The 24,308-nt window shown below is 44.8% G+C and overlaps 1 protein-coding gene across 4 annotated transcripts in view; it reads right to left on the bottom strand.

The window, feature by feature from the left end:
* KIF2A (kinesin family member 2A) overlaps positions 1-24,308 on the bottom strand; it is a 1,079,703-nt gene that overhangs the window by 297,495 nt on the left and 757,900 nt on the right. For all 4 annotated transcript variants that reach the window (XM_069627337.1, XM_069627336.1, XM_069627334.1 and 1 more), the window contains exons 13-14: positions 7,967-8,109; positions 7,248-7,452 (exon numbers count right to left, since the gene is read on the bottom strand). In XM_069627337.1, the coding sequence (XP_069483438.1) occupies positions 7,248-7,452; positions 7,967-8,109 (348 nt within the window). The remainder of the gene's footprint in view (positions 1-7,247; positions 7,453-7,966; positions 8,110-24,308) is intronic.

Raw genomic sequence — 24,308 nt, 5'->3', positions numbered from 1 at the left:
ACTGATGCCCAGCTCCATCCCTGGATCTCAGGCACCTCAGCATCTAGCCCTTTTCTTGGCTGCTGCCAATACTTGGGACACAGCAGGGAGATAACGCCCTACTGGCGCTCCTACTAATTTGACTACTGGGGATAGATCGCACACATCCTTTGTTTCCTATAGTGAACTGTAAAACGCAGCGCATTTACAGCTCATATCTGATTTGCTCACTATCATATTCCAGTCCAACCAGTCCATTTGGTGAGAGTGTGTATTAATTGGTATCCACACTTTTCTAACGTGTCCTTTTCACTACCTTCAGGCATCAGCACTGTAGTATTATCCGGCCCCACCAACAACAAACATGGCATCGGGTCACTTATCCTGTCTATCTCGCTCCGGACCGTCTTCCGACTCTGAGCAGCCCTGGTCATCAAGCCAGCATGTCGCTTCCTCCGGAGTTTCGAAAAAGTGTGCCTTGCCTTTGTGCAGGACCTTGAGTTTCACAGGGTACAAAAGCATATATTTGAATCCGGCTGTTCGCAGTCTTCTCTTCACTGCCACATAGCTGTAGCGCTGTCTTTGCACCAGCATGGTGTAATCCAGGTAAGCAGTGACAGTTGCAGATGCCCGGGTTATTGTTCCGCCTTTCCGAAAGAATTCCAGGATCTTTTCCCTGTCTCTGCAGTTCAATATCTTTGCTATAATTGCGCGGGGAGGAGCCCCAGGTTGAGGCAGCCATTTGATACGTGTCTGCCCAACACCTAAAGCCACATCTGTGCCCATTTTGTCCCCTGGTCCCCTTGCGTCCTTAGTATCAGAAATTGACAATTCAATGACTTTTCCTGAATAAAACAACGTATCCAAAGCGTCTACTGAAGCTCTGGTGAACATTCCTAGCAGTACCAACTGTTCAGCCAACCTGAGATGTTCTGTTCTTCTCCTTTTGCTCCAAGCTACCGCAAATGCAAAGTGGCTTTAGGTCACCTGCTATGAACTTCTACGGTTTGTAAATTATTACTAGTCAGCTTTCAGTGCAATAAAAGAAGAACTGAGGCCCTTGAGGCTCATAGCACTGCAAAACGGGTATATCCTCAACCTCATAACAGCCACGTAAGAGAGTGTGCCAACACATGCCTCCCAACAATTCTGAAAATGGGACTGGCACAGACAATTGCTGCATTACATAACCAAAGGTGGGTCATGGAGAAGGAAGCAGGAATTACAAGTGACCCTTGGTTGGACTCGCTTTTCTATTGGGTACCTTCCTGGATGAGCATAGCTGTGAAGCTCCTCATGTCAATTTTTTGTCTTTTTGTTCATTATCTTTTGTACCAGTCAGATGCACTTACGATGCTGTTCTGCCGAAATACCTAAAGCAGCTGCCATGAAGACTGACCCTGTCCAAGCTAGGACCACTGTCATTTCATATCACAGAATGAGTTAAACATTGATCCAGGGTTGCTTGGGATTTCAGATGCAGTTTCATGGCCACCACCAAAGTGGGATGATCGTGTGGAACAGTGGGTAGATTGCAGAAATGGTTGGGGGACGAGTCAGGTTTGTTAAGCGGCGTATGCCCATAGTGGGATTAGTGTGAGTGATGTTTGTGGGTTATTTCCCCAAGGAGATAGTTTAGAAGAGCAAGGCGTTGGTTTATTAGTTAATGTATTAACTAAGGGTGTTGGGGTGGCTGATAAAGGTCTTGATGGGAAAGAAGGGTTTGCGTTGTGCACGCCATATTGGTGACTGGAGTAACAGCAAAGTTCTTGTGATGTTGAGATTTAGCCTGTTTCTAGTGTAGTTAATGAGAATGGGAAACAGGATAAGTGTTGCTATTGGTGTTACTTGTATGTAGTGGATACGTTTTAGTTTTGCATGCGCAAAGCAACATAATGACAAGTCGGGTTTGAGGGGTCAGAAATGAGGGCGGACAACTTGGTAAAGGTTTTTCAAAATTAACTCATAACGGTTGACAAACGCCTAACTATTCCTAACCTAAAGAAGATTTTTTTACCCATCAAATCAGAACTAAAGGAAAACATTCTATTAAAATGAATCTGTCCCTCACACTTAAACATACATTAAACTCATAAAGGTAGAATATGGCACTTCAGGTTTAACAAAAGTTAGTTATACTGAACATAAACCTCGTAATTATGTATCCTTGTAACCTGGGTTGAATCCCTTTCCCCAGATACAAAGCAGGATTTCCAACCGAAGTTAAAAATGAGACGAGTTCCTTTTTGTGACCAAGTTCTTTTAATAAAGTTCTCATTGCCCCACAAAAGTCTTTCACTTGGCCTTTGCCAATGTTTATACAAAACAAAGTGTCTTATTTTCCAACGGCTAGTCAATATCTCAAAATCACTTCTTCTTAGAAAACACTTCATCTCCTCCTTGAATACAAACACTTTCACAATTCTTCTGGATTCACAACGTGGTTCTTGTCAGGATGGTTTTGATCACAGTTCATCTAACACAATATTGGCTTTACCACTTTCTTTCCTTCATAACCACAAAGCAGTACTTCAATGTCTTCTTCCTGGTTCACTAACCTGCCAGTACTACCACTAACAATCCCTTTTCTGGTATACTCGCCTGGCAGGAAAAAAACTCCTAACAGTACTACAAGTACTCTGTGGTGAGGCTTGCTTCATACTTTTAGAAAAGTCCTAGACTTTCAACAACATTGAGATTCACAACTTCTGTGAGGAAACACTACACATTGGTGCACTTTGTTCCCCTGTTTTATTTGACACATGCAACACAGGTTATGTTCCACTCCTACTTTATACCTCTTATACAGAGGGGCTTCTCTCCTGCCACTCAACCTCTCAATTTCACATGAAACAACTGCAGATAATGGCTTTATAACACTTGCCTTTCCTTAGCTTAGGCAATTCTGGTTGGCGTATTTCTCAATTACTGCCTCCTCCTCATTCTGGGAGCACTTCTTACAATCTTTCTGCAGTATTGTTCTCTTATTACTTTGCCAATGTGGGTTATATGCTTTCTGAAGGTTTGCCCCCTCTTTACTTTGGCAATGGTGGTTATTGATCCTCTTCAGTATTGCCCTCTGTACTTTGGCCATGCATATCTTTATATGGCTTCAATATTACCCACCTTCGTCTTGGCAATACTAATTGTAACCTTTCTTTTCTGGCTTGCCATTAAAGTGATTGTAATGCCAATAAGACTTTCTTGCATTAGTTTGATATTGAAAATATTGGTTAGTGGTCAGCGTTCCACTATGCAGCGTCCTGGGGTTACTCAATACAGGCCAATTCACTGGTCTTTGTACATGCGTCTGCTTGAACCACGGCCTCTGCTACTTCTGATTCTCTTAGAAAATCAGATGGCTCTGATAATGATCCAGCGGCACACGCCGCTCGGGAAAGTGGCCCAACTTGCTCCTCCTGCACTCTAGTGCTCGCCAACCACCGGGAACAGCCTATCAAAACACTGCTTCCCACTGCTCAAACGCTGCTCTTCAGGTTAAAGACCCTCTGAGGACCGACATCCGCTTCAACATTGGCGGCGGCTCAGTCATCTTCGTTCCCCTGCTTCAGCTGCTGCAACTATGGCTCAGAACTTCTACTACTGCTCCACCTTCTTGTTCTAATGGCCTGCACCTGAGGGGGCTTTAAATACCCAATAGTCCCGCTCAGGTGTGGTTCATCAGAATCACATAACCGCATACTGCAATTTCGTGCCTCTGCGTCCCTCTTCCTAGTCTCAGTACTTAAGGCATTGTGGAACTTTAAGTCCCCAATGTTTTGGTTACTTTCTATAATCCGAGAATAGCTTTCAAGGTTATTTAATTCACTTTTCTTATTGAATACACCTTTAGGAAGCGATTTTAGAGGGATTAATGGTTGGTTCAGACTTAAGGGAGAATCATATTCATCAGATACTAGAGTATTTATGCTCCGATTCCCATGTTGATCACAACAGTTTTCACTATCCTACCAGCAAGGTGGGTAGCGTTGGGAATGGAAGCCTCACTCTGACACCAAGCCATTAAATATTCTGGTATCATGGAAAACTCTCCTTGGAGGAAGAAAAATACCACGTCTCTCCTGAGTCGTCCTATTCCCTTGGGGCCCTTCTCTGTCCAGGTGATCCTTCCGGCTCATACCAAGCCCAGGGTTAGGATCAGGTAGCGGCTGCCTTCCCCTGGCTACCTGGGAGGAGACTTCAGGCAGGGTTTCTGCGATGACTCGGCATGACTCATCACACTGCTGATACAACATGAACATAATCCATTTGCATGGCGTGCCACGTGGCGCCTAAAGATAGGAAGCAAGGAGCTTCATATGAGTACGCGAGAAAGGCGATTTGTGGATGGAGAATTCACTGTGGGGGGGCCGCTGTAGTCTTGAACATACATACACATACATATACATAGGGGTTTGCCAGGGAAATGTGTTTGGGATATTTGGTGAACAAGGGGTACATGGCAAATACACAAATCAGTATACAGCGGGTCCCCCCTTATAGCTAGGGGTAGTGCAGGCCACAGAAACCTTGGGTGGCGAGATAATTCTGTGCGACCAGGGAGCTGGTTAATAGAGGTTTAAGGGTGGGGTGAAGGCAACTAACTGCATTCGGGCAGCTGCAATAACATCAAGATGGTCAGTTGCAGCCAGGCACGGGTTTGATGACTTGGTGCTATTGTGGAGAGGAGATGTAATCTTTGTATGTGGGAGTCTGTTATTCAGTGTGCATGGAAGTCCTGCCACCTGGTGGAGTCGGTTAGGGGCCAGGTAATGCACTCTATGCAAGGGATGCTTAAGGGCAGAGTGGACAAATAGTTGATGGGTTTTGATCAGGTTCTCAGGGAATGCGTGCTGAAATTGTAGTAATAGATTAGAGTGAAATGAGGATGCCAGCAAGTCTAGGTCGGATAACAGCTTATCGCCAGTTCAAAAGGAACTTCTTTCTCTCCCTCCTCGCATTGTTGAAGTCTACTTGCAAAGACCATGTGCATCCCGACCTGGCTTAGAGGTCCCTGCCCAGATGGAACTTGTAATATATTAGGGTTTTTGTGTGACTATGCAACCATGCGATGATGTCATGGCCTAATTCTGAAAGCCCCCGAAAAGGGGTGTGCTGTAAATATGAGAATGCAAAAGTATGTCGAAAGGGGATTGTGGTAAAATAAATGTATTCAATGAGAGTGTGGGCGATGAGTGGAGTTAGATTTCTCCGTATAGGATTAACCAATCATGTTTGGGGGGATGACTTTGTAACAAAATACGTGGGAGTATGCCAACTGTTACAAAAAGGAGATATTAACCGAGGCGTTGGACCCTTAACTTGGGCAGTGGTGCCATTACCGGCAGGGTCAGGCTGCTGCCGCGGTTAATATCACCATTAGCACCTACACAGGACTCATTTTTTGAATTTTATTGTCAAAAAGGAAGAAACTCAACTTTGTGGTGCAATTGGGGCTCCAGCAGTGCGGTCAAGGATATCCATTTGTTATGTTGATGTTGATGCATGAGAGAGGAACCTATCCCTTATTCCCTAAGCCTTCGACCCTTAATAGAAGTAAGGGTATACAGATCTACAACATATCCACTTATCAATTGAAAGATAGAGCACCTAGAATCATACCAAAAACATCCACAGATCTATCGGGAAGGAAGGCAAGGTATGTTCCCAGCAATAACACCTTAGCCCACACTGTAATCATAGGCAGCAGTGAACCACTGACAGTAAATAGATAGGAAGGAGCAGGGAATGATAATAGAACACCACTACCTAGGTAGGGATAATGCTCGCCCACCTGGGTGTACTAAGCTAAATAACTTAGCTGGGGACCAGCCTCGCCAGTACCCTAGAAACTAGACAGCGAGAAAAGGGAAGATAAAGAGTATACCTACCCAATGGGCCACCGACAGTAAATAGATAGGAAGGAACGGGGAATGATAATATAACACCATGTTCAAACTAGGGGATAATGCTCGCCCTACCGGGTGTACTAAACTCAAATAACTTAGCTAAGAACTAGCCATGCCATCGCCCTAGAACTAGACAGTGAGGAAAGAGAAAGAATATGCCAACCCAGTATGAAAACCGGATACATAAACAAAAGTACAAGGATTAAGAAACATATAACCCACTAAGCAAAACCTCAAATTGCTGCATACTTAACTTACACAAAAACCTACACAACCACTTCTCTTGCAGCAAACCGCATGCACTTCACACCGCAACAACAAACAATCAACACATAGACTTTAACAGCACACAAGGACTTGCTTCGATCCTATATTCACAACCAAGCTCAGCACACGGTGAAAACCGAACTGAAGCTGCCAACAGCACACCACCTTCTCACTTTCCTACGCCCTCTTCATCCACTAACACAACCCCACCTCTTTGTTTACAGATCCGCCTGAGCACCTAGAGACCAGCACCGTTGGAGCCAAGCCGCACCACAAAGGAAGTTTTTTTTTTTTTTTTTTTAAAGAAAAAAAAACTAAAGACACCACTAGCACCTGTACAGGAAACGACATGAGTGCTAAATGATGAAAGGGGAGCAGATAAGGGAAGTACCTGTCACCAAGGAGAATGCTCAGAACTCAGGCTTTCCTTTCTTATTGGTGTGATGGTGCCTCCCAGTGTGCTAAATTGTGAAACGTGTGGTTCGGAGAGAATCTGGTTATTCTTAAGAGGTGGTCCTGTTTTGGGTATGGCGATCAGAGGTCCACTCACACATGGTCAGAGCGGGGGCTGGGACTGGTTGTGCCCACTGGTCCATAGGTCGAAGCACCAACAAGGGTCTTCTTGAGTTCAGGCAAAGGACTTCACTTTACTGGAGTTGGTGCTGGCCAGCTGCAGTGGTCGTCCATTGAATGACTTTTCAAAACACCTTGGTTGTTATTTTACCACAGTTTTTATAGTCTGCCATTTTCCTAACAGAGATGGCTATGTACAAGCATAGATTATTTCATATGTGAGATGTCTTTGTATGTAAAGATTTGTAACAATTGAAGGACATTCTCATTATGATTCTGCCACTGACTCCCATATGGAACAAACTATAGATACCAAGAATGCCCAATTGTATTGTATTTTGTTTGTGAAATGTTTTCTCTATAGAAATCAATACATTGTGCTGGGAAAAACATAACTTACACAATATATGTCCTTTTCCCCCCAGTGAAAAGGAATCAAATCGGATGGGTGAAGTAAAAAAATATATGCATCCAGATATTTTTTAAAGAGACTACATCCACATAAAATGCTTCAATTACCTTGAGGGCTAAAAGGCTTTTGTTAATTTCAGCACCTTCAAGTCGCGTTTGCCTGTCTGCACTTGATGTATCCGCACCTCGCTCATTTCCCGCCAAATCAATCAAGGAAAACTTCCCATGCATTTTCCCTTTCCTTCGCAAAATGATCTGAAATACAGCATGGCTTCGGGACGAGTGTGCATTTGCAGAGGTCTGACCAGATGTTCTGAAGTGAGAAAAAAAAAAGAATGTCCTTATGCCCTTCATTAAATAAGAACTTGTTTTATTCACAATACCATAATGCAATATTAGGAATATGTTTTTTTAATCAATCTTAGTTGACCTGAATCATAAGCTGTTTTTTTACTGTGATATTCTGTCAATCATAAATGAAGAAACATTTAAAATATTTCTGATAGCTATCCAATAAGAAGCAACAGGATTTGGCAAATTCTCAATAAATATGAATTTGCATTTTAAAAAGTGTCAAATGACAACCTATAACACACTTTTAACTTTGTGTTAACTGTGGCTTTAAAATTTCTATTTTACACAGGGCTCCTACTTCAATGTGTGACTAAGTGCACCACAAAACAAGTTACTATATAACAATACTAAGTTATGGTCCGTCTTAAAACAGAAAATGTAGGTGGCACACTAAGTCGTGTGCCATCATAAGGTCTAGACAGATCAAGTGCTTAAAATATACAATTAAGGGATAACTGAACCAAGTCCTATACCTGCAGCCGTTTCCCATTTCAATAAGCTTCAGTACATCTTCAGTGCATTTCACTTCCCGTTCCTGCAATCCTACGACCTGAACTTGCTGCTTCCCATCCTCCAGTACTCTTAGCTTGGTCTTCCGGTTCAACAAGTCAAACACCTGTAAACAGTATTTGTACATTGTTTAGAAACAGCGTAGAGCAGAAATCTTTGCTAAACACCCAACTGAATAGTACTGTACTAAAAGATAACCTATATTTTGAGAGCAATACAAGATACAGTAAAATGGGGGCAACATGGAAAACTTCAGATCAGATCTAAACTGCCAACACCCTGCAGTCAATGCACCAATGATTAACATTTAGACAGGTCTGTTACCAGCAAGGGTGAATTTACACACTCCAAATTGTAGCCATAATTCTATAAGCTTCAAGCAAAATGTGTTGTCTATTGTTGGAAGGAATCTCTTTGGAGATTGTACTGAATGAGGTTTGTCACTAATCTAATTCAAATAAACATTGATGTCACCAGTGCCCTCTGCTCCCCTAAAGTGGCTGTGGTTGAGCAGCCAAGTCACAACTCTTAAGGGGGACGTGGGGCATGAAAACAGTATATAACACATTCTTTGAATAAACCAAACCTTTTGAGGGCCACAGTGAGGCATGTGCAATTGTATTTACGGTCGCTAGTCTGTGCAAATGTGTTTTTGATTGGCATTTGCTCTTGCACATACTCCTACCCTTCAATCTAACCCTACACGTCACCTGCCCTTCCACCCAGCCAACAGTATCCGCAATAACACGCACTCCCTTATGCCCCACTCCTTCTGCTCAAGGACCTTCAAGCCACTCCACTCAGATCCATTGTCATCTAACTCTCTCACCTCTCTAGTCACTCTTCCACTCTACGATTACACACACCTCTCCTCCCTCCACAATATTACTTTAGTGCTCTTACTTGTTAAATCTCTATATGAAGAATATGAATCACAACCAATGACAAAGCCAACTAGCAGACTTGGTACCGATCCCATGATCTTCTCCCAATCTTCTTGCTTAAAAAAAGGGGGTGGTGGGCCTCTAAATGCCACCTCAACTTCACCTCCCTCCCCCCTTCAACCCTTGGTTTTCAACTCCTTGCACCATCTCCCTTCATTCCATAATGCTCAGCTACAGGTCTCCTGGCACTAACATTTTTGTGAAATCTCTGGCCTACTTGATTTGATATTTGTCATTTATAACACGCCTGTACAGAAGTGTTTTTAGGCGCGACAAGACAAAGAGGGGGGAGACAGAGGGAGGACAAGACAAACAATCTTACTAGGCCTTGTGTCATTCAGATCGTGCAATTGCGAAAGCGCACAAGTGCAGGGGGAAGGGAGAGGGGGAGGTGCCAGGGAGAGGGAAAAGGAAGGGCAATCAGAGCAGCAATGCTCTGAGCCAGCGCAGCTTGGCTCTAGGTAAGTGCAAGGAGGCAGGGGGCTGTAGAGATTACAGTTACAGCCCCTAAGTGTGTGGTAGGCTGGGAGTGAGACTCTGGCTGTAGCCAAGAAATCCGTCGGCACAGCAGGGAGAGAGAGAAAGCAGAGAGGGAAAAAGGTCTTGAGTAGTATCCGGAACTTCAGATGGTACAGTACAAGTTTGAGAGGGGCAGGGAGGCCATTCCAGAGGGGTGCACCTGTGGAGGAGAGAGATCTGCGCCCCAATCTCTGCCTGAAGAAGATTATGACCCTCAGTTGGAGGTAGCTGAGCGGAGGGCTTGAGAAGCAATGTACTTTATAAGAGTTGGATGTAGTGCAGGCCCTGGCCCCAGAAAGCCTTGTGGACGGCGCAGAGGATCTTGAACTTGATCCTTGCAGCAACCAGGAGCCAGTGGAGAGATTTCAGGACTGGAGAGATAGGGTCCCTGGGCTTGAGGCCAAGGATAAGTCTTGTAGTCCTGTTCTGGATTAGTTGAAAAATGCATAGAGTAGAGGAAGGCAGATTGAGAAAGGCTATTGCAGTAGTCCTGCCTAGAGAGAACCAAGGCTCTGGAGACCGCAAGCTTCTGGGGAAAAGGAAGAATTCCTCTGAGGAGGTGCAGCTGATAGTGGGCCTTCTTGGCAAGGTCTGTGACATGAGTAGAGAACGAGAGAGAGGAATCGAAGAGGACACCAAGGTTTTTTGCCTCACAAGGAGGCAAAGGAAGAGGGCCCAAGGAGGGCGTCAAGCGAGGGAGGGAGAGACGGAGGGAGGGAGGGAAAGCGGGAGCAGGGGTCACAATGAGAAGGATCTCCATTTTACTGGCATTAAGGCAGAGATCGTTGGAGGCGCACCAATCCTGAATCACAGATAGACAGTCAGGAATGAGCAAGAGAGGAGAGGAGGCTGAGGGGAGCCTAGTATCATCTGCATAGCACTGAAAGTTGGAGAAGGTAGAGATCAGCTGGGCCAAAGGGCCCAAGTATACATTGAATAGCCAGGGTGAGAGGGTAGAGTCCTTGGGAATACCACATGTGGAGAGAGAGGTAGTGGAGAGGAAGGACCCAAGTTGTAGCTGGGAGGGTCGATCCAGAAGGACAACCACTCCAGGGCCTGATCAGTGATGCCAAAGTTCTTGCAGAGTCAATCGATCAGGATGGTGTGATTGACTGTCAAAAGAAGAGGATGAGGACAGAAGGAAGGCTTGAGTCCAGAGGCAAGCACTTGAAAGCTCTGCCCTTTGAGTCCCAGCCATTCTCATTGGAGACTTCAACTATCACCTCTTCCCCTTTACTGACTGAGACCCACCATCTTTAACTAGATTGCTTCTTCTTGGATCACTCTTTGGTCACCCTCCACAACCAGTTAACCTGCATTCATGAAACCTCATTTGACATCTTTTCCTCCTCCAAGCACTCACCCCGTTCTCCACTGATCCTACTCCCTTTGACTAATCCCAAATGCATATCACTATCTGTTCCTCTTCCAACACTGTCCCCCACCCCTCTTTATATCAACAAAATGCAAATGTTGGTACTCGCGCTTTAAACAAAAAAAAAGGAAGGATTTAGAAAGACTGCTCTATGACCACACATAGCGGTCTTTCTAAATCTAACTGTCATGCCCCTGCCGCACACCAGTGCACACAGGGTCCGACAGGCACATCAGGACCGGGAAGAACGAACACATGGCTGAAACGGTTAGGTGTGTTTGTTTAGGCATCCGTGTGTATGGTGTGTGTGTTGGTAGGGGGATTTGGGATGTAGTTTTTCGAGGGGAGTGGGCTGAGGAGAAACACCGTTTTAAAGATAGAGGGTGGGGTTTTGGAAGAAGGGGGATTGGAGGGAGTGAAAATAGAAAATGTTTAATATTGCGGGCCACACCAAATCGGTCGAAAAGAATCACTCTTTTTGGTGTGTGGCCTGCAATATTCGAAATTTTCACGTAGAACCGGTTTCCTAGATTAACAACGTCAGTCATCTACTCCTTGCCGGCTCCACTCAAGATCCTTAAAAACAGCACTTCTGTTGTGCTAACCTTTTTCATTCCCTCCCATGCTTCAACTCTAGATCGTCTTACCCATCTAACAGGCGAGGAGAACTATGCACCTCCAAATGCATGCTGAGCAAAACTCAGTCCTGTTCTCTATTAGCCTTCTACACGGAAGGCCTCAAACTCCACCCCACTGCCCTTGTGTTAGAGGTATTTTCTGCAAGTCCTCTGGTGAAGGCTTCAGATGACCAATCTGCAATGTTAGGCAGGGTTCCATTAGCCAATACAGACTCACCAAGATATCTGATGGAGCAGTCGTGCTTCACTAACCAGGTTTAAGCACACAGACACACAAAATCAGCTTGTGATGGTGATTTAGGTACTCTTAGTCCATGCTCTCCCTCTTTCACAACTGGTTGGGTAACGCCGGCATCCACAAAAAGCTACTTGGAAAAAATTGCTGTCACTTTAGAAAATTGAAGGTGTAGGGCCCACGCCACGCGTGCGTTCCTCTGTGCGCTGGGCCCACACCTCATCTCTACCTCACCAACGTTCCGAACCCAGTTCCTGTTGTTCCGCCAATGGTGGCAGAATTTAAGTATATGCTTACTATAGGATGGCTGGGTGGGTGTTGTGAATGAGGGAGAGCCTGGACTAAGAACCTGAATCACCATGAAGGTAATTTTTAATTTCTCTTTCATCCTAGCTCTCCCTCCTTCCCAACTGGTTGGGACCAGACTAAAAACCCTTAGAATAATTAAGGGTGGAGGAATTCAGGCAAACAAGTTGCAGTGCACATCTTGGCTGAATTTTGCATCATTTCTAGAGGATGTATCCATTGCATAGTGTTTGCAAAATGCAAGAGGAGTAGCCCATGTAGCAGCTCTGCAGATTTCTACAATGGGAACATACCTAGTAAAGGCTAAAGATGCTGCCTTTGCTCTTGGGGAATGAGAAGCTCTAGATGCTTTATTGCCAGGAGATGGACCACCGTAAGTAATGAAGAGCTGGTCTGCTTTCCTGGATGGTTTGGTCCTCTCTAGAGAACATCTTAGAGTACTTACAACGTCTAGATTATGTAATGTTTCCTCGGCCGCAGTGGCCTAGGAAGAAAAACAGGAAGACCTATTTCTTGATTCAAATGAAAAATGGAAACCACGTTTGGTAGAAAGGAGGGGACTGTACAAAAGCGGAAAACTATAAAAGGTTCCTTTGCGGAGAGAGCTTGGAGTTCTCCAATCCTTCTAGCTGAAGTAATGGCTACTAAAAATATTTTCCAGGTTAGAAGCACTAATTGCCTTGATGCCATAGTTTCGAATGGTTTTTGCATTAGAGCTGACAAAACTACATTGAGCTACCACTAAGGTGGAGGTACACAAATGGGGGGGATGTAAATGTAGAAGGCCCTCAAAGTGCAGAAAGACTTATGTTCTCCGTTTAGGTATGCTCCAATAGCCAATAAGTAGTGTTTGCAAGTGCCAACTGTTAGGGAGAATTCTCGGTTTAGGCTGAATTTCCTAACCTAGTGAGTCCCCCAGCAGCTTTGCTGGATTTTTGGGGTTTATTTTTCCTGCCAAGAGTGAGACTCTTTTACCCTCACTCTTGGGCATGATTTCAGTGTGTTTCTTTGAATCTAGATGTGTTTAATGGGCTACGGGGTCTTTTGCTCCATAGGGCTTCATGTGTTTTTGTGATGTGTGTTACCCAGCACCCTCAGTGCAGTGACACAGGGGTGTCATAGTGACCCCCCAGTATAGACTCCATACCCTGGGACTGACTACTGTCTCCCAGGGCATGTAAAGTCACCATTGACTTTACTAGCCTTAAATTCTGAACAGAACCAGTACAAACCATCATATTGTGGACGTACTGGCTGGGGCAATTCAATTGCCCCGGGGTCTGTTAGTCGAGGGGGCACGTCTCCATCCCCCCTGATCGAGTTTTGGCTGGTGGCAGTGGATACTACTTTTTATATTCAACCGCAAATATTTTCCTATGGGATTTCCCATTGTTTTAGGCTATCTTTATTTAATTATTTACGGTAGCCTCGAACATACCGCCGGTTTATTTAATTAATATTAATTCTCCGGTTGGTATTTTTTGCCAAAACGTGATTCTAAAATGGCGTTTGTGTTTGCTTCTGTGACTCCAACCCAAGTCGAGCCCTTTGTTCCACTTTTTGGCGGGCTTCTCCACAGAAGCCCTCCAAAGTGGTGCCACTCTGTCTGGGGTACTTAGGAGGGGTGGAGGGAAATTTAGGCACCCTGGACTGAGTTGCCTAGGCAACTCAAGTCGCACTCCATCCGGATTGGCCCAAGTGGTGAGCCGACCGGCTCACCACTTAGCATGTTTGAGTGACAGCTAGGCTGAGTGAATGGGGGTTTGTTGCATAAGAGCAGGGCTTTGGGGACTGGAACTTCAGGAGTCGCCACAGGACCTAAGAATCCGACGAGGGAGAAGCTGAGCCGACCTGCCACAACACCACGACCGGTGGAGCCCTGCTGGACTGTCACCACTTTTTCCCAACGACCGAGGAGATCTCCCGCTGGAGAGTCTTCTTCCGTTAACTGGTGGGGATAACCAGTTTCACCGTCTTTTCGCTTTCCCGACATATCTTGTGGCCGCCTTGCCCGTGCCAAGCACCCCGGCAACCGGGATACCACGTTTTACCACGACCGCGAAACCACAGTACCACCTTTAACCGGAAAACTCTGCGGCTGGTTTCTGCCCTGGTAGTGCAACGACCTTCATCTTTCCTCCAAGTCGAAATCTTCTCTTCCCCTGGACGACGACGCAACTTGCACCCACTACCAGGAACAACTGCCACCGCTGGAGGATCCTTCCCACTTAAGGTACCGTGTCCCGTCTGGCTTCCCTTGCTACCGACTGTACGGGGTATATTTAGCCCCCGGCTTTCGAACCTGGGTTAGCCTGGGACACCTTGGCTAAACTTTTCTAAGCCTCTCTAAACGCTTTTCTGAACCCTTTGCAAGACTTTCTAAGCCTAGTGTAACTGTGTGATCTTGGGCGCATTTGTGCTCGGCTCTCTCTAAGAGTGGGCCCAGCCTTTGGACTTTGGCTCACCAGTGACTTTTTGCTCTCTGCCTTGCTAACAGTGTTCTGGAATCGTAGAGTGGTGTACCTCTTCTTATTCTGTCTTTTTCCCTCCCTTTTTCACAAACTTATTAGAGTGTGATCTAGTTAAGCGCTCACCTCTGTATGAAAATAAGTGGTGTTTTACTGTGATTTTCTAATAGGGAAAAAGGGGTGTATATATCATAATAGTAACTGTGTTTAGAATATGTTACAATAAGAGTGCTGGAGTGTTTTAACTGTGTTTTTAAATAAATAATTATATACTTTGATACCAAAGCTCTGGTCAGTGCTTGCTTGTATTATTGTATCTGAGTGCCTATTGAGTATACTTTGCATACTGCCTAAGTCTTCTTGAGGGAAGTCTGACTGCTCAGCCACAGATACCAGGTAAATCTGGGTGGTACAGACTGCTACCAAGTGGGTTTACTGCCAACACCTGTAGTCTTAAATCTTTTGCAGTGGTCCCTAAGGGAACTGCACAGGTTGCTGCCTAACACCAACTTCGACACCTGTGGAAACTAGATGAGACATGAAGGACATGACATTATCAGTATAAACCTCTAGAGGATTAAGGTCATGGTCTAAGGCCCAATGACAGAACCAGAACCATTTCCTACGATATTGCTTCTTAGTAGAATCTTTTCTGGAAGCTGACATGATGGTTGGATTTTGTTCCGACAATTGCAAATGGGAGAAGGCTACTTTTTCAGGATCCAGGCCTTCAAGTTCAGCAATTGAAGGGAGGGATGAAGAATCTGTCCTTTATGTCGAGTCAACAGATCCCTCGATGATGGGAGATCTAATTTGGAAGTCCCACTAAGTCCAGGAGGTCTGGAAACCAAATCTGGAGAGGCCGGCATGGAGCTATAAGAATCAAAGTGCTAGGTTCGACCAATCCAGGTGTAGAGCATCTCCCAGGGACTGAAGACCCTGACCTTCCCTCGACGCAAACTGAGGACAAGAGTGTTGAGCTGGTTGTCAAAGTAGTATACTGATGGATGCCCCCACGTCTGAAATATTGTCTTTGCTACTGACAGTTTCAGCTCCCACTCGTACGGAGCAGACTGTAACCTGCTCAGTTTTTGTCTGCTTAGACATTCTTCCCCTCCAGATGGTACGCCAACAAGAAAATTGCGATTCTGAATGGCCCAATACCAAATCTTCTCTACAAGGAGGCACCGGGGAAGGGAACAAGTAACCCCCTGCTTGTTGATATATAACATTGCAGTGGTATGGTCTGATAATTTTCACCACCTTTCCTTGAAGCGAGGGAAGAAATGACTGTATAGGGAAAAATACGGTTCTTAGTTCCAGGACATTTATGTGGTCCCTTTTTTTCTTGAGACGGCCAAAGGCCATGTGGGGTTAGACTTAGACAATGGGCTCCCCAACTGTACTCGGATGAGTTTGTTGTAATTACTATTTGGTGAAGGCGAGGCTGAAAGGAGACCTGATTAATAGATTTTCTGGGGAGTTCCATCTGATTAGTGAGTCCTGAACTTGCTTTGTAATTTGAATTTTCATTTCTTGAGAATGCAAGAGTTGGTTCTAGTTGCAGCTAAGATGCCACTGGACTGTTCTCATACAGAGCCTTGCAAAGGGAACTAGGTTTAAACAAGAGGCCATTAGCCCCAAGAGTCTTTGAAACCACCAAGCTGTTTGAACCAGATGTGTTTGGAACTTCAAGATGACTTGTTGAATTGCTCCCACTCTTTTCAGGGAGGGAAGGCTCTCTGTACAGTAATATCTATTACTGCGAAGAGATGAGTTGGATTTTGCCACATTTATGGAAAACCCTAGGTTGAAAAGAGAGTGGCATGTCAACTGCATCTTATGAAGCAATTCCTCCGGAGACTGGGCCTTGAGGTATCAGCCGTCTAGTTAAGGATGTAGATGTACTGTCCTTAACTGAAGGTAAGCTCCCACTGTTCCCAGAATGTTTGTGAATACCCCGAGAGCAGAATTGAGTCCAAAGGGCAGACATGTGAACTGGTAATGGAACCTTCCTATGGTGAACCTCAGGAATTGACGGTGATCTTTGAAGATGACCAAGTGCAAGATGGGAATGTGAAAAAAAGCATCCTGTAGATCTATAGATGCCATTCAATCGCTCAGATGGAGAGGCTAGAATCTGAGAAATGGTAACCATATGGAAGGTTTTGATTAACCAAAACTGGTTGAGATCTGAGAGGTCTAGAATTGGCCTGATCCCGCCGTTTTTTTTTGGGGATCAGAAAGTAACGGGAATAAAACCTCAACCTAATTTCTACCCAAGAACCAATTCTATTGCTCCTAAGGCAAGCAGTTTCTAGATCTCTTCCAGGAGCTCCGGGGAAGTTTTTTGTTTTGCGGAAGCAAATGGGAGACTAGCCGTAAGGGCAAGACGGTAACCATGTCGAATAATATTAGTAATAAGATTTTGTGGATGTGGTAGGACCACTATTCCTTTGAGGACGTAGTTTGAACAACTATAGGTTTTGGTCATATGGTTTCACAGCAATTGATCTAAGGATTTTAGTGGTAGTGGCACTAGCTTTACATTTCTGAAGGACCCTATACGTTTAGGGATCAAAAGGTGTTTTGCCATCAAAAGGAAGGTTGAGAACTTTCTCTAGAATATCCTGGTGAAGTGGAGAGGCTGATAAGTATGCCTGTCTACACATACAGACTGCATTAGTGACCACTCTTGCTGTTGTATCAGTGAGATCCCTAAACACTTGAATCTGCTGGAAAGCTGCCTCTCTCCCTTCTGAAATTCAAAAGGAAAACTCAACAGTGGCTTCCTGAGGGAGCATGTCAGTAAAGCGCTCCAGGTTCTTCCAATAAAGGATATTAAATCTGGCTAAAACTGTAGCAGTGTTTACTTGCCAGAGTTGTAAGGTAGCACTAATGTAGGACTTTTTACCTTGTGCCACCCAGGCTTTTGCATTCCTAACTAGAACTGAAGCTGGAGATAGAGAAGGGCCTTTACCCTTGGTGCCTAGTGCAGCTGAAACTACAGTAGATTATACAGGAAGATTTACCATAAGTATGAAAGGCTCTTCCTTAGGAACCTTATACTTGGTGTCTAAAACCTTGGAGATGCGAGGATCTGAATGAGGTTTTCCCCAACGTGCTAATGCTTGCTCTAGAACAGATAATTCCATGGGAAGTGGATTTATAGACTGAAAAAACACCAGCCATTTCAGGCTTAGCCTTAGGAATTATTTCCTAGGCCTGCATGGCTTTCGATACAATCTCATGAAACACCTTAGATGGTGACGGAGCAGTATCGTCATCTGAATCTATGTCAGAGGAGGTCATTACGACCTTGGAAGTAGCCATGCTGCTATTTGTGGCATGGCTACCCCCATTCCGGGTACAGGTTCCTGGAATGGGGAAATACCAGGACCTTCCAACCTTGGAGGGCCCAGTATTTCCCCATTCCAGGAACCCAACCCCATTCCATTTTGAGCCATAGGGCTCAATGGGAATGGGGAGCATGCCAACAGCGGTTAATAACGGGCCTGTTGTTAGCATGCTGGACCGCTCGGGGGACGCGCTATGGATGCCTGGTAAAAGCAGTACTATATTAGTTATGTCATTTGCCATTTGAGAAGGATTAGGTTGGGGCTCTTGCAACCTAAAAGGTGATGTAGAAGAGTCAGCCCTGGTAGACTGATGGTTTCGATTATAAAAGTTGAAAACCACAGGTCTAGGCACTTGGATATTAGTTAAAACCATCTGTAGTACAGATTGTACTGGAACCGGAGTTGGTGGAGCCAAATTGTCCTCAGACTGAGGAGAAAATTATTGTGCCACAATTTGAGGAGAATTCACTCACAGGAGTGCTGAATAATTGTTCCGGAGGAACTGTAAAGCATTTTGAAGCATCAAAGTCTGAGTCAGAAACTAGAATGCAATTATCTTTTTGGCCCTCTGGTACCGAATCGGAGATGTAACGGGTGAATTTGTTCGGTTTGTGCTTCCTTGGAAAAGTCGGTACTGGACTGAATCTCAAGTGAGAACGTTTATGCCTCTTGCGAGAGGCTATATGTGATTTAAGTACTGTAAAGTGTACATGCAGTAGCCGTCTTGACTGTAGTAGATACAGGGGAATCGGAAGGTACAGTCTCAACCCCGGAGGCTGCGCCTTTTTGAAGGAACCCTTGCCTGTGCGGATTACCGAAGCATTAGAGGGTTTCCCCGGTACCGTAATCCTTTTGTCTGGAGTAAATAATTCTTCTGGTACCGGGTGGACCTTTTCAGACCATTTTGCATCTGGAGGTACTAAAACTTTCCCATCTGGAGGTACTAGTGTTTTCCCACCTAGAGGTACTCTCAGGTGAACATGCCCAGGCTCTACCCCTGAACGGTCACGTGAAAACCACGGAACTGAGGAGGCGGTCTTCCCCAGGGTACCGAAGGCAGGTGCCGAAACACATACTTCACCTGAAGGTACAGTCCCCCCCCCTCCCCTCTTACCAATGTCGGCTTCCCTCCTGCTCCGTACAAAGTCTTTGGTACCGGTCCCAGCTGTGACATGGATAGAAGACGAGTCAGCAGAGACTTCGGGTGAATCCCGGTACTCACTGGGTGATCTACATCCAAACAATGGATGCAGTCATGATGGGGATCGGCCATCGGAAATTGCTTCCGACAACGGATGCACTGCTTGAATCCTGTTGCGTATGGCATGCATAGAGGGAGACACAACAAATTGAAATAACTATGAATGATCAATCGTTAAGAAAAAAAGGGATGGACTGCAGAACATAACACCTCCTAAAAAAGGGAGTCGTAGCGCAGCAGACGTCCGACCCACCCAGTAGGCGGATAAACAGGAACTGAGTGTGGAACATTGGTGACATGGGGTAAGCTGTGGGCCCGCACACGGAGGGACGCACACGTGACATAGGCTCTACGCCTTCAATTTTCTTAAAGTGACAGCTATCTTTTGCAGCAAGCTTTTTCTGGCCGACCTGAGGATGCAGGCTTTCCCCAACCAGAGAGCCAGAACGAAAGAGAAATATATAGATATATGAAATATCTACAAAGACAGGTAAGCACTTTAAAAATAGAAATGAGCTCTATAAAAATAACAGCAAAGCATGCCTAAAATCCCTAACATCAGATGTGGTGGATGTCACGATAAGGGGGTCTAGAATGAAGTACTGCAGGCACAGTCCCCAAACACAGAAGATGGGAGCCAGCAGCAGGATAGAGGCCAGAATACCCCCAGGATGTGGACCAGGCTGCTTGAAAAAGTCCAGGAGTCGCAAGTGCAAATACAGGGTTAGAAATTGAGGGGTGCTGGGAGCTATTCAGCTCCTGCTTGTTGACTAGAAGAGCCTGATTAGACTGACACCAACAGCTACCAGGAGCTACTTTTGGCTCCCCACGCCAACTGATGCTAAAGAAATACACTGATTTGATTATCATTCTGTGTTTTTGGGACACTATAAATAACATTAGGACACATCTATACGACATTTAAAGCATTAGGGGACATACATAATGGACAAAATTATAATTTCATTTTATGTGGAGGTTATATTTGTGGAACAGCATGTACTAACTCCTCGTTCTCCAGTGGTAGGTCCTGGTCACTAGTTAATGCTGGATGCCAGGAGCTGCTTTTAGCTCCTCCTTATCCAATCCTTATTTCGAGCCCTGAAATGTACATTCTAGTATCAGGACTTGGTGTTGGATTCTGCCATACAGTCTACAAGCAGAGATTCGTGAGGAATACCCACAAACATAAGGAACAAAGTTACTTATCTGTAACTCCTGTTCTCCAGCATGGGTATCTTTCATGGATTCACATGCTTATGAATATTCCCTCTCAGGCTGGGAATCTTCAATAATATTAAAGCAGTTTAGCTTTAAAACTTAATATGCTTGTCACTTATTTACTTTAAAAATGTATACTGCACACTACAGAACCCGGAGGCTTATGAGCGCAACTAACACAGACCACAAACTAAGGCATGAACAAAGGCATGTAAAATTAAGCTCAGCTTAGCTAAAAGGAGGAGGGGGAGGAGAATTCCAGGAAAAGTGACTACTAGTTATCCGAATAGGTGCGTTTTCAGTTTTTTCTTGACATTTTCAATCAAGTTAATTTTTCTCATTTCTTCTGGGGGAGAGTTCCAGACCATAGGTGCTACTGCATAAAAAGCACCATGTTTCACTCGTGTGAGTGAGCATCTAGACTCTTCGCTGTAGTGTGTCGTTTGACCTGTGCATTCTTATGTTGGATTTAACAGTCAAGGCATCGGACAGGTATACCGGCCCCATGCGTGATACTTTTATGCACCATGACCAAGAAGCATAATGTAATCCTCTCTTCAATTGGCAACCGGTGCAAGTCTCTTCTTGCTAAGGTTACATGATCAAACTTCCTCAGCCCCATGTTAGAGAGAATGCTCATAACTGTGCGTATTCCCTTCACCTTAGAGAGCCCCAGCAACTTTGCTGGATTATGAGGACTTAATGGAGAGAGTGTGAGCCTTTTTTCCCCACTCTCCCATGTATTTTGGTGTGTTTTACTCTTGTGTTCTTTGATTATGGAGTTTTAGATAACTCAATAGGCATCATCTTTTCATCGTTGTGTCACATAGCACCTTTAGTGCAGTGGCACAGGGCTGTCCTTTGGACAGCAAGGTTTAAATACCTTCTCTGGGATGAACTTCTGTTTCCCAGAGAATGTAAAGTTACATTGACTTTGCTAGTCTTTTTAAATTCATAGACCCAGCGCACCAACTATCTGGGTTACTTAGTATCCCCTGTGTCTAAACACTCATGTAGCTGTCAAAAGCTACCCGTTCCTATTGAAATGGCTGGTGGCAGTGGCTTTCTAACGAACTATGATTGTTCCTGACCGCGAACACCGGTAGCAAAAAATCGGGGCTGCCATGTTTTTCAATATGGCACCCAAGACCCCTCTGTAAAAACAGACTCTGGTCATCTTTTTTTCGCCATTTCTTTGTGCAAAGGTCCTTCTAGTGTTTAACTCTGCGCTCCAAACCAGGTTTGGTGCCTTCGTTCGTGAGCCTCTGGCAGGCTTCAGAACTGAAGTCCGCTCATGGCGTCCGAGTGTCTGGGGTGGGCAGGAAGTGAGGGAGCTGCCCAAAACTCCCTGTGCTTGGTCTCCTAGAAATCCCAAATGCACTCTGATGTGATTGGCTGGCTGACTGTCCGGCAAGGACAGCCACCCTGCTGGGTGAGAGACAGCTAGGCTGGAATGAATGGGAGAAAACTGTTTAAAAGGTGAGTCTCCAAGACTGGAAGGCAGAGTCGACCACTGGAACGAAAGAACCAAAGACGAGCTGGAAGAGGACGGCTGCTGCAACCACTGGAGCTTTGGTTTGCCCGGTGAAGCCATGCTGCAAATCCGAATTGCCAGAACTCCATTCGACAGAGAAGGTCCTTCAAGGACGGCTTCTTCCTTTGAGTTGGTGAGACCAATTAACTCGTAAGACACCTGGATACCATTGTCAATGCTGGTTAAGGTTTAACCAGGGAGAGGGATACCAGTTTGTCTTCTTGAATCTACAGCTACTCGAACTGAAGTGATTCCATTTGTTTGCTTCCACGACTATCCCTTGCAGTGCAGGAGTCCCCCAACGTCCTCCCTCTTGTCCCCACGACTGAGGCTCAGTAACAGTGAGATCTGCAGGAACTGCCAGGAACCAACGTCTTCAGCTGCATCTTTTTGCTTCACATTAAGGTACTGTGCCATCCAGTTGAGAGATCCTAACTCTCGTGATGAAAGTTTGTGGAACTTTCCCAACTTGCAGGCCTAATCATCTTATGACCCAGCATATCATTCTTTTTGGTCTAAAGTACTTCTGAGAACTTTTACAAAGACTTCTCCATTTGTTACCAGAACTGCTCTGTCCTATCCAAGACCACTAGACTATTGACTTTGGCCTGGCCTATTGAATTGAACTGACCCTCCTGGTACACTGATCCTTTGCATTGCCTAACAGAATTGTTTTCTAACCCATTGTACAAACCTGTGCCTTTTTATTCCCATTGAAAGTAACTGAAGTGCCATTTTGCTCTTTTTTCAGGGGAGCTCAAACTGTCCCTACAGCTTAGAGTTTGGTACTGTAGTGCATTGGTGTTTAATATTAAGTGGATTTCTACTAGTGAAGGTTTTCTAAATGATTGTGTAATAAATGTATAAGCATTTTTTACCAAGAAACCATGAGTGTAAGTGTCTACTTGAACCACTGTGATTGTGATACTTCTTTGCAACAAGCTACTGCTCACATTCCCTCTTGAGATAAGCCTGGCTGCTCAGCTCGCTACCAAAAAGTGTGTGGTACAGACTTATACCAAAGGTTGGTTTTTGCTTACACCTGTAGTTCCAATTGTGTGTGGAGTTCCCAGTGGGTACTGCATGCAATTCTGCATAACACCCGACGATCCCTCTGACTGCACTGTTCTGTATAACCTGAAGTTGGCAATAGTATGATTTATTAATACCCATCAGAAGATGAATAAAGTAGTCTTAGACCCAATGATTGCTTTCGCAATTGGCTTTTGAAAATAACGGGCGTATTTGTGAGCGTAGTTTTATGTAGTATACTGATGAGGATACCAGATGACTCACTTGCGCCTTCATACTGAGAGGTTGGTCTAAGACAATACTTAGGGTTTTAACCTCTGTTGTGGTCTCCAGATAGTGCCCAGCAAGTATTTATAGTTATCACCTAGCTTTTTTATTTTGATGGGTGTGCCAACAACCGTAAGTTCTGTTTTTTCCTTGTTAAGTGCGAGGCCATTCTCTACTATACATGCTTGAATGAGATCGTACACCTCATACAGCCTGGCTCTGCCACGCACAATCTCCTGGCAATGGGACGACGCACTGCGTGACATCCGCATAGTTGGTGAATTCAATACCATTTCTGTCCAGGAGCTCAAACAGGGGAATAGTAAAAAATATTGTAAAGAGGACGATAGGCAAGCACCCTGCGGGACTCCAAACTGCAGGATCCTCCGGGGGGGTGGGGGGAGGGGGGAGCAGGGGCTTCCGCTAGGTCACTGAACACCCTAAGTGTTCTGTTACTCAGGCAGGATTTTATCCATGCCGAAGCAGTACCAGTAGATGGTGGTCCACCAGGTCAAAGGCGGCCGGCAGGCCCAACGACATCAGAATTTATGTCCCACCCCTATCCATGGTAAGCAATAGATTAGACTTAAGGTCCAGCAGGGTTGTCTCTATGCCGTGACACCTTGTCTAAATCAGGATTGCCTGTTGTGTAGAATATTGTGGTTATTAAGAAATTCTGAAATCTGAATATATGCAGCACGGTGCAAATTTTAAGCAAAAAAGGAGTATTAGGAATATTAGTCATGGGACTATAATTAAGTGCATTAAAGGGATACAAACCGGTTTTCAACAATGGAGAAATTCATGCGTTTTTTAGGTGGTCCAGGACATGATTTTTCAGAAACAAGGTGTTGACATGGGATTTGATCATAATGGCAGAACATGCTTTAAAAGTTTCAGCCGGGCAAGAATCCCCCTTACAGTTAGTTGGTCTCAGTTTATCGATAATTACAGCAAGTTCTGGATGGAAGTTGAAAGCAGGTCCTTCCTTTTTATCCAGAAACTTCCTTCTATGTGCTTGTGCAGGGACTGCTTCTAATCTCTTAACTTCAATATTTTGTTTGATATTATCCAGTTTATTTAGCATGGCTTTTTGAATGGATGGGCACCATTCTGCATTTTTAATTGTCTGGTTTTCCGGGGGTGAGCGCAGTGTTTCTAATTTTTAGAATTTTAAACAATTCTTTAGATTCATGCTGTGCTTCA

This window comes from Ambystoma mexicanum, chromosome 6p (assembly GCF_040938575.1).
Source record: "Ambystoma mexicanum isolate Mex_15411 chromosome 6p, UKY_AmexF1_1, whole genome shotgun sequence".
NCBI classification, from domain to species: domain Eukaryota; kingdom Metazoa; phylum Chordata; class Amphibia; order Caudata; family Ambystomatidae; genus Ambystoma; species Ambystoma mexicanum.
This window is presented reverse-complemented; position numbering and strand designations above follow the sequence as displayed.